This window comes from Gavialis gangeticus, unplaced genomic scaffold (genome assembly GCF_001723915.1).
Source record: "Gavialis gangeticus isolate Ggan-Ray unplaced genomic scaffold, GavGan_comp1, whole genome shotgun sequence".
NCBI classification, from domain to species: domain Eukaryota; kingdom Metazoa; phylum Chordata; order Crocodylia; family Gavialidae; genus Gavialis; species Gavialis gangeticus.
In genome coordinates this window covers 31,308,310-31,319,281 of record NW_017728995.1, presented here as the reverse complement: position 1 = coordinate 31,319,281, position 10,972 = coordinate 31,308,310, and the positions used below count along the sequence as shown (strand labels likewise).

Genomic DNA, 10,972 nt, shown 5'->3' with positions numbered 1-10,972 from the left:
TGCGCGGCGGATGGTGCGGAGCCGGCTCCGCGGTGCTCACACCACGTCTCTGGTTGCAGGCCGCCGGGACCAGCGCCGCGCTGCCATGTCCGGGAGGTGAGAGCCCTGCCCGAGCCGCGCAGCCTCCCGCCGCGGCCGGGAGCGACTCGTGGGGCCCGGGCGGCTGCCCCGTACCACGACCGGGTTACCGGGGGGGAGGGATGGAGGAAAAGCAGGGGGCTGTTTATTGAAATAAGTTTGTTTTTTTAATTGCTTTTTTTGTGGTTAAGATGCTTTTAATTGCTATAAAGATCGTTTTAATTTACGGTCTGTTAAACCTCTGAAATATCATCATGGAATAGGAATTATTATTGATAACTATAACAGCTAATTATGAACTCCTAGAGAGGATGTGGGGGGCACTTCTCAATTCCTGGTGCAACTTGGGTGACTTTAATTTGTAGAGGAGCCTCTTGAGATTGGGCCCCTGACATAGTCCGCAGCCTGTCAGATGTTACACGAGTATACAAAGTGTTTCTAAAGTCCTGGTTTAATAACTTTCATCTGTAGAGCAGCCTCTGGGAACCCCATAAAATTGGACCTCTGATATAGTCCATGGCCTGTCGTGACTTATTTATCAAACTTGTAAAAAGGTTACACAAGTCTTTATAAAGTCCTGGTGTGATTTTAATAACTTTAAGCTCTGGGAACTGCATAAGATTCATGCATGTTCGGCTCAGAAGGGACCTCAGTAGGTCATCAAGTCTGACCCCTTGCCCTGGGCAGTAAAGAGTACTGGGGTCAGACAAACCCCAGCCAGGTGCTTGTCCGGTCTCCTCTTGAAGACCTCCGGGGTAGGGGAGAGCACCACCTCCCTTGGAGCCCATTCCAGATCCCAGCAACCCTTACTGAAGAAGTTCTTCCTAATGTCCAACCTAAATCTGCTCTCCGTCAATTTGTAGCTGTTGTTCCTAGTTACTCCAGGGGTGCCCTGGTACACGGAGCATCTCCTATTCCCTGTTGCCCTCCCCTGATGAATTATAAGCAGCCACAAGATCGCCTCTTAGCCTTCTCCTGCAAAAGTTGAAGAGATCCAGGTCCCTTGGTCTCTCCTTGTAGGGCCTTGCCTGCAGGCCCCTGACCATACAAATGGCCACCTCTGAAACATCTCAAGATTGTCCACATCCCTCTTGGAAGTGTGGTGCCCAAAACTGGACACAGCACTGCAACTATGGCCTGACCAGTGCCACATAGAGGGGAAGCATCACCTCTGTCACGCACCTGCTAATGCATGATAAAGCACAGTTAGCCTTATTGATCGCTTCGTCACACTGACGACTCATGTGCATCCTGAAGTCACCTATGACTCTGAGATCCCTTTCCACTGCAGTGCTGCTGAGAAGGTTGCCCCACAGCCTGTCAGTGTGCTGTTGGTGGTTCTTTTTGCCCAGGTGCAGCACTTTGCACTTATCTTTGTTGAATTGCATCCTGTTTCGTTCTGCCCATTTTTCCATCCTGTCCTAAGCCAGTTTGTCACCCACCTGACCATGTAATTATCAACGTCACAGCCTGTCAGTTTTTTTACCTGAACAGAATGAGATACTGTATCGAAGGCCTTCTTAAAGTCTAGGTAGATGACATCTACCTCAACTCCTGTGTCTACGCATTTTGTGACCTGGTCATAAAAAGAAACAAGGTTAGTCAGGCAGGATCTACCTGCATTGAATCTCTGCTGATTTCCTTTCAGCATTATTTCCTTTGCTGGGCTCCCACAAATGTGATCCTTAATAATTTTTTCCAGAGTTTTCCCAAGGATAGAGGTGAGACTAACTGGCCTTTAGTTACCCTTCTTCTTCCCTCCTCCCCTTCTTGAAAATAGGGACCACATTGTCCTTTTCCAGTCCTCTGAGACCTGACTGGAGCACCACGAGCTCTCAAACAGCCGTGCCAGCGGGTCTGCTATGACACTGGCCAATTCCTTCAGCACCCTTGAGTGAAGATTATCGGGCCCACTGATTTGAACACATCCAGCCCCTCCAAGTGCCCCATCACTAAGTCTGCACTAACAGTAGGTGGTCTGGCGTCCCTCCTGTGTCTATGATCCAATGATTGGGCCCCTAATATAGGTCCCAGCCTGTTGTGATGCATTATAAAGCTTCTGCAAAGGTTACACAAATATACAGGTGTTTATAAAGTTCTTGTGCAACTTTAAACTTGAATAACTTTGGCTGTTATAGGAAACTGTAAATAGTAATTGAAACCATAATTAAATTTTTTAGCATAGTATAAGCATGCCGTTTTGGTTTGCTTCTATCGTGCACACCCAAAGTTATTCATGTTTATAAAGTTACACAAGGACTTTATATAAACACCTTGTGTATTCGTGCAACCTTTTTACAAGTTTTATAAATGGGTCATTACAAGCCGTGGTCTATATTAGGGGCCCAATCTTATGGGGTTCCGAGAGGTTTCTCTGTAGATTACTAAAGATTAAAGAAAACCACTCTACTCAGTGCTCAGTCTAGAAGATCCCATTAAACATCTCTGTGATGCTTCATTTCAGTTCTCAGACAGTGGATTTGTCTCTCCAGAGTTCACAGGCAGACAAAGTTCTTTGGGAAGATGTGATATCTTTTATTAGGAGTGTACCACTAATACCAATTATTTGGTTAATACCAAAGGCCATATCAGCTGATTCCGCTCCGAGTGCTGATAAGCAGCCTGGCAGCGTCCAGCTGGTAAGTCTGTTGGGGGAGGGGGTGTAATTCAAAGCCCCCATGGTGAGGGAGGGAATGGGACAGGCATTGCCCAGCCAGGGCAGGACACAGGCCCGAGCTGCGGGTGGTCTATCAGGGGAAAGCAGAAGGTGGGTGGCTCCCTGCTGCTGGTGTGCACCCTCGGGGGAGACGGTGGGCGTGTGCCCCCTGGATTTGTGCACAGAGCAAGGGTGGGCTGCCTGCTTCGGTCCTGGGGCCTACGTTGGCCTCTTCTTGGTGAGGGTGCTGGGTCAGGGCTGCTCTTGAGGTGGGGAGTGGCGGTGCTGGGAGTGGGGGTCTACGGTGAATTTTTGGGGTGGCTGTAGTCCCCCACCACCACCAGGAAGAGGTTGGTGCAGTCCCTGAGCCCACAGCAGGCAGCTCACCCTCACCCTGCGCACAAATCTGGTGGGGGGCACATGCCCCCCTTGTCTCCCCTGGGGTGTGTGCAGCAGCAGGGAGCTGCCCATCCTTCCATGCCCCCCCTGATGAGCCACCCACAGCTCTGTTCCATGCTTCAACCCAGCTGGGTTGCACCTACCCCAGTCTCTCTCTCTCTCACTATGGGGGCCTCAATCTGCCCCCCTACCCCCCACAAACTTACCAGCAGGACACTGCTCTCCAAGCTGCTAGCCTGCATTCCTGGCTGTGTGGATGCTGCAGCTGTGCACATGCATGTGGCATTTATCAGTGATGTTATTGGCTACACCAGACAAAAAAGGGTGATTGCCAATAATTTCAGTTTTCCTTTTATCGGTGCTGATCCGATATGGACGGATATACCTGCACACCACTACTGATTACTCGCCCCATCAGCCCTATTGTCTCTCTGCAAGTTTGGGTGCACACAGTCAAGCCCTTACCTCTCCCTAAAAATGCAAAGTTTCAAGAAATTAAACGAATAAAGGATATCAAACAACAGTGCACTTCTTGTAGAAATCAGTAATTAAACCAAGGCTTTTCCTGCCTAGTGATTTAAATCAAATCCACCCTGTTAGTTACAGATTTAAATTTTGAACAAAAGGATCTGTCTTGTGAAAATACTGGTGACAAATTTTAAATCTTGTCCAAAAGGATTTACCTTATAATAGTACCCAGGCTAAGCAAGCTTTATAGGATATTTGTTCTGATACAATTAAGCACAGTTCTAGGACTCTGGCTGTTGGTTTCAAGTGTCCTGAATTGTGCTGGAGTCCTACACTGTCCACATGGAACATGCTTGCATTTCCCCATAGAGACTGCAAAAAATCATTTTGATACAGCAACAGCACTTTGTTGCTATGCCTCTTATTACAGAGTTGGTTACTGTAGCAAAGATCCAAAATCAACTAATCTGCATTACCATGTATAAAAACAAAGTGATAGAATCTATTTTCTGGACATTTTGAAATGAGTGTGTATAAAGAACTTTAAAAAAAGCAAATTGCTTCTTAATGTTATCTTTTTAGTGATAATCATGGGAGGAAAAAGGTTTCTAATGGAGAGAAGGAGAGCTGTTTATAAATGTCTCTTGCTGTGGAAGCTTCCTTATTCGCCCCTAATTGTGGATGCTGGTGTATTTACTTCCTTGTGACATAAAGCACTATTTCTTGTTCCCAGCATGCATGCAGTCCCTTCAGAAATAGCTTATTCAGAAATCCAGGTTGCTTGCTGTTGATTTTCAGTTCATTAACATGCTTGCTGTTTCTTAGACTGTGGTCCAAGGCCACTTTTGCTGGCTATAAGCGAGGCCTTCGAAACCAGAGGGAGCACACAGCCCTTCTAAAAATTGAAGGCGTTTACGCCCGCCAAGAGACTGAATTCTACTTGGGCAAGAGATGTGCGTATGTTTACAAAGCTAAAAAGTAAGTAAATTAGCTTCTGACTGTTGTGCTAAATAGTCGTGCCAAGTTTGACAGGAAAATTTATTGGGTCGCAAGTAGTCTATTTGGATTTCCAGCCTAAAGATAAAACAGGCAAAGTGGCCACATAGATTTGTATGTTGGTCATGTCAATTTCAATATGTGATTTTTTTTTTTTTCACTTCAGAACGTCTATGCAACAAATGAATTTAGTTCTACAATGTGCTAATTGGTTTCATTGCTGTTGTGATAGAAGACTAAGGGGAAGAGTAATGGGTGGGCCTGCATCTTCTCCGAGGTGCTGGTGTGTGCTGTTTGCATTCAGTGATGAACTGGACTGAAGGGTCTGTCATCATGGTGTTTGGACTCTTACAGCAGAATTAACAGGAAGGTCTGAGTTGTACTCTTAAAGGGGTTACGTGGCTGGGCTGTTTCTAGATGCACACACACATTTCCCCACTGCTGCCCCTACTGAGGTGATGAGTGCTGTGGAGTGTAGGGTAGGTATGTGCTTTATTCCCTTCTCTGCTTACCTGGAAGTTGTGACTTTACTGCTGTGGACCTTGCTGCAGACCACTTTACTGCACAGCCAGGTAGTGTGGAAGGGGACCTCCTGTTCATGGCATTTCAGACAGGGTCCACCGGCACTTTAATGGCTGCTCCCATTTCCACTGTTTCAGGATGCTATTTAGCATGTTCTGCTCTGGACTTGGAGTCCTTTGTGGTTTTTCTGTGCAACTGAAATCCCTGGGGATACTCGCACAGGCAGCCTCTAGATAAGCATGTGCGGCCCAGGACAGGACAGCAGGGCGTTTTCAAAAGGAAGCCCTCTGTCTTTTGACTTTCCAGGCATACGTAGTAAAAGCATATCTTTGTTATCAAACCCTTACTAGGAGGTTGGTTCAGCTCTAATGAAGGTTTTTGGTTTTTTTTTTAGAGTGGCCTGGGTATGATCTTATTACATTCACTGAAGTCTGCCTACTTTTACATTTGGCTCTTAGCTGTGCTACCGTCTTAGTGCTGTAGATAATATACATCACCTGAAGTAAAGTTACAGGTTATTTCATATTGAGGAGAGAATATACAGTCTTTCCAAATTTCACATGACGGCATTAAGACTTCATTATTTGTACTTGGTACATTCTCAAATGCTATTTATCCTGTCTGTGTTAAGCAAGTCTTAGTTCTCATTGATAAGCTTCTGAAGTTATACAAAGAAGTGTGCTATCAGGTAGGTGTGTGTACAGTTCGCATGATTATAGTAACAGCCTCTGGTCTATGCCAGACCTTCTCAAACATCCAGGCAGCAGGCTTAGCTCATTATTTGAAGTGTTTGCTAGGGTTCAGGTTGAAATGACAGGGATGGTATATATGGGCAAATCCCAGGTGAGGTGGTTTACACACAACTTGTTCAGGTTTAGCTTAGGTTGCTTGTTTAAATATGTCTAATTAAATTGGTCCAGCTCCTGGTCTCATTTAAACAACCAAGGTTGGGACCTTTTCATATTTTCTTAGTTTGATTTAATTCTATGAATTTCTAAATGTATATAAGCCAGATACAGAACTGCTGCTTAAAGCAGTGCTTCTGGTTTTCTCACGTCTTGGTGGTGCATGCAGTGTACACAGTGTTAAATGCAAGATAATAAGCACTCCTCTGCCATATTTCTGATCTAGGAATCTCAATACTGCTGTAACATGAGAGCACCATACTTTTTCTTTATGCATAGCATTTCTCTGTGCTTGCGGCCAAGCTGTTTGCAGTACAGGTGACCAGTCCCCGTATGTCTACAAGCGGCTTCCAGCCTGGACGTTCCAAGGCAGTCCTAGAAATACAGGAAGGGAAACTGCTCATTTGCAGCTGTCACCTTAACTGAGCCAGGACTGTGCTAGGAGTGTCATGCCCAGAAGTTAACATTCCCTTTCTCACTGTTAGCAACACCGTAACTCCTGGTGGCAAGCCCAACAGAACACGAGTCATCTGGGGGAAGGTGACCCGTGCCCATGGAAACAGCGGCATGGTTCGTGCCAAGTTCCGCTCCAACCTTCCAGCCAAGGCCATTGGTCACAGAATCAGAGTGGTAAGTACAGCGAATCTTGTTGTGACCTGCCTAGCCACTTTCAGCTCTGCAGTGGTAGGTTCTGTCCCAAGTGTTTGACCTGTTCCCCAGGAGACTGTACAGTGGCTTCCTGTGATAGTTGCAGGGCTTAGGAATTGGAAGCCCCTCAATAACACCACATTTGAGCATTGAAACATTTGATTTTGCTGTAGTGTCCCACATCCTGCTCTGGATAGTGGGAAGTCATCTATGGCTGAGTCTTTGGCAATCTCCCTCTAAAAGCATTTACTTTTGTCGTCTTGTCTCTCAATCTTTGTACAGGCACCCCCTGCTTAACGCTGTTTCACTTGCCACTGTTTCGCTATAGCACTCACTTTTAAATTGATACCTGATTCCACTTAGCGCTCAGCAAGCTTCATTATAACACTCATGGTTGCCATCTTGGGTTGTCAAATACTTTTGGTTTTGCTTAACGCTCGTTTCGCTTAACACTCGTTTTTTCAGGAACTAATTAAGAGCGCTAAGCGGGGGTTGCCTGTACAACTCATACACTCTCCTTCCTTTTGCTCCTCTTAGTTTTTCTTCTGTTCCCTTCTTCCTTTCCTTTCATTAGGGGAGGTATTCTGGGGTTTCTTGCTGCCTTTAGGGCCCTTGTATCGGCCTTCCAGGTTGATGGCTAGGTGCAACACTTCTGAAGTCCATTGTTGTTGCCCCCACCCAAAGCTCTGGTATGCTGTTCTCCATAGCTCCTTGAGATACCCTCCTCTTCTGGCATCTGGGAACACCACTCAGACTTTCGTTTCTGTATGTGCTGTCACTGTAGTGGCATTGTTGTGAGCAAAATCGGAGTCCGATGCAGTCCTACTTGGCTTCTGTTCTAGGCCATATAGAAAAAGCTGTGGGAGCAGCATAGGTGCAAGTCCTCCCGACAACTCTCTTTGTTCAGCTGCAGTCTCTGCGTCCCTCCACCAAAGTTGGAAGTTGCACTGGGCAGCTCCTGTGAGGTACTCTTCGCAGAGTCAGAGCCAGGTTCTGTGTTCTTCTGCCTTTGGTCTTCTCCCTGTATTGAGCAGATTGGCCACTTGTCTTTTATAATTTCTCTGCATGGGTATTCTAACTATTTGGAAATGTTGGTATTAAACTGTAAAATTTTAATAAAATCTCTAACAATTTTTTTTTATTTCTTTGCAGATGCTGTATCCATCAAGGATCTAAAATTTTATTGAGAATAAAATGTAGAGTCTGTTCCATTTTTGTACATTTTGTTCTTAGTATTTCTTGTCACTCGATTCTGGGGGTTATTCTTCACTGTCATACTTGTAAAACCCTGCTGTCTAATCCACAGCCTGGGACGATGACCTAGCAAATGATGAAGGGAGAACTGGGTTGATTACTGGGGTAGAAGAGCTAAAAGAAAATAATTGAACTGCATTTCCCATCCTGGTATCTGAGCAATTTGGAATAAATGTTTTAAATCTTGAGAGAGAATGTAAAGCTTGTTCTCTTTCACTATTTAATTTTTATTAATACAAAACCAGGGCAGTTTGTACAGGTCTGTTAGGGCAGCTTGTAGTTACTGGGGAATGTGCAGAGGTCTGAATTTGAGTTTTGGTGGATACACATTTGTCTGGTTCTCTTCTAAACTGCAGTGGTGTCTTAGTACAGTCATTAAGGATACGCTTTCAGTACCTTGAACAACCCTCTTCTGCTAATTAATCCCTGTTTTACACAGTTCAGCTACACAGTGAGCTGCCTGAAAGCAGTCCATTTTCATCGCTAATAAAACCTTGTGGTGGATACAACTGGAACCTCATCTTGATGATTTTTTTTTCCATTTCCCCTTTGCCTTTGAGAAAAGGCTCTAATTTAAATATACCTGGACATGTACCACAATGTTACTTTACTTCTTAATGTGCCTTTAAGTTGGGAATGTTAAACCCAAAGAGACAGAGTTAGGGAGTGGCTTGTAAGCAGTTTGTAGCAGGAGTCATCTCCAAAGAGCCTTTCACTGCAGGACTCCAATCTGTGATGGGGCTTCCAGGTGCCCCCAACATAGCTAACATTCAGAGGGGAAGGAATGGGATTGTGACATCAAAGGTAACTTGGCCAATCAACAGACAGCTGACTGGCTGTTTCACCTACTACAAATTGTTTCATTGCAAGGCCATTGGGAAAAGCTTTCCTCCTTAGATAGTGACACAGGTAAGCCGCCCAGTTTGAAATTTCCCTTGATAAATGTCTAACCTAAAAATCTGTTTGACCACACACCGATATTCAGAGTTTTAACATCTTTGCACATAATGAGCATAGTCTTCTGATTCCATGGCCGTGAATGGGGACTTCCTTTCTGAGAGCGGACCTGCAATATTCATTGTGAGTGTAAGCTGTGTCTGGGCTTGGCAGCTGAGGAGTGTTAGTTAGGTGCATGTGTGGTATTCCTCTCTGCTGTGAAAGAAGTGGTGCAGGTTTTCTCTCTCAGAGCCATGTGAAGACTGTTCCTGTTATGGGGGCAGTATTTTGCATAGTCTTTCCTGCACAGGCAGGGTAGCACAGTGCCTCCAACACCCAGCTTGCACACTGATTCCCTGGACTGGAGGCTTTTTGTTATTGCTACAGTATTTAAAACAAGAAGTGCTCAGTGCTAACAGGGCACTTGGTTACACGTCTGCTCTCCAAGACATTTAGAGAAATGGAGGTGTAGGATGCTGAATGGTGCCGAGAAAGTAAGATTTACTTTCCAGTTGCCTGAAACAGCACACACAATGAAAGAGAAATTTTAAAATGGGTAGAAAGGATCTTGCCTACTACACAACCTCTAGCCCTCACCCCAGGAAGAGTGCTGAGGCCAAGAGCCTCTCGGATTTGATGTTAAATAAGCGCCGATGGGGTGTGTGGGCTATAAATTGCTAAGCCAGCCAGAAACTTAAGCACCTCCTAATGAGGCTGAAGGAACGTCCTTTTGCCCATTACGATTTGATCACTGGAACATCAGGTCCCAACTTCTGTTGGTGATGTGATGGTGCAACAGACCTCTGTTCCCAGTTGTTCTGGTAGGTGGTACCCCCTTTTTCCAAGACGTGCAGAGAGTGGAAAGTCCCTGTCCCCCTTCTCCTATTATACCAGTTCAGTAACACCTGAAGTGCATCCATTTAAGCCAGTCGGCATGACAACTTCCGTTTTGATCTTTCTCCCTGAGCATTCACTGCTGACACCCATTACAGCTCCCTGCGGATGTCCCTAGCTGCCCTCCCCCAGTGCTTCGGGGTAATAAGAACAAACTTACTGTTCCAGCCATGGAGTCACTGCTGCAGGTGCTCCCCACCAAGCCCACCCACTGGGAGCTCCTCACTCTGCTAGACGCTGTTGCGCAGCGGAAGGGCCAGGTGTTAGTGATGGAGATGGATGACGCACATGAACAAGCCTCACCTGTGCGGGTTGTCTTTGCCCAGGAGCTATTCAGTAGGGCTGACCTCGGGACCGAGCTCCTCCAGGACGAGGCCAGCAAGAAGCGAGAGCAGGAGCTGCGGCCACAGCTGGTTTTCATGCTGTGGCAGGCTGCCACCCTGAGGCAACTTGTGCAGTGGGAACTTCTGGATGAGACGCTTGGGAACTTGAGGAGCCTCTTTCCCTGTGTGCCAGCAGCGCTGGTGCTGGTGCTGATCCAGTCCAGCCTGCAGCAGCAGCAGGTGGAACCAGAACAGGCGGCAGGGGCACTGAGGAGAATGCAGTGCTTGCTGGATGGCAGCTTCCAGGATCTTGTGGTGGAGGCAGCTGTTTATAGCCCAGGCCAGCTAGAGGGGGCCTGGGAGGGCGAGAGAGCCGCATGCAGAGCCCTGGGAGAAGTTCTGATGGAGCAAGAAGGTATGACTGGTCGGATCACTTAAGGGAAGGCAGGGTGGAGTAGGACTTGGGTGCTGGGCTTTAATCAACCTGTGGTTGTTGAGGGACAATGGGTGCAGTGGTATTGCTGCCTGGGTTCTGTTGGGCTCATCATCATCGCATCGGTAAGTGCCTTCCAGTTGGGCGTCACACATCTGCTGTAGGTCTGTGACCATCAGGCTGGACCTGCTGCCAGAGGTGGAGTGGTGGAAGAGCGCTTTTCCTGGCTTTGATTCCAGCTGGAGTTCCCTGTCACCCTTGTCAAGGGCCACAGAGCTCCTGGGCCCAAGGGGTGGCAGGAGGTTCAGTGCCATATGTCTGAAGGTGCTCCCTTGTACCCTTGCTCTGGTGCTGCGAGCTCTGTGCGTCAGCAGTCGAATAAAGCAGTGCCTTTCTGCGGGAATTATTTTCCCCTTGGATTTAGATTTCATAGACACTAGGGCTGGAAGGGACCTCGGAA

The 10,972-nt window shown here is 46.7% G+C and overlaps 2 protein-coding genes across 2 annotated transcripts in view; both read left to right on the top strand.

Moving 5' to 3' along the window:
* Window positions 1–6: 6 nt before the first annotated feature.
* RPL35A (ribosomal protein L35a) lies at window positions 7–7,891 on the top strand. The gene is made up of 4 exons (XM_019503439.1): window positions 7–96; window positions 4,427–4,579; window positions 6,510–6,654; window positions 7,825–7,891. Exons 1-4 carry the CDS (start codon window positions 11–13, stop codon window positions 7,846–7,848), a joined length of 408 nt encoding a protein of 135 aa, XP_019358984.1. The 5' UTR covers window positions 7–10; the 3' UTR covers window positions 7,849–7,891.
* A 99-nt stretch (window positions 7,892–7,990) lies between these two features.
* The window catches only part of LOC109288080, a 4,598-nt gene continuing 1,616 nt past the window's right edge, over window positions 7,991–10,972 (top strand). Inside the window, exon 1 of the mRNA XM_019503438.1 lies at window positions 7,991–10,494. Coding sequence (XP_019358983.1) covers window positions 9,927–10,494 — 568 coding nt within the window. The 5' untranslated portion in view covers window positions 7,991–9,926. The remainder of the gene's footprint in view (window positions 10,495–10,972) is intronic.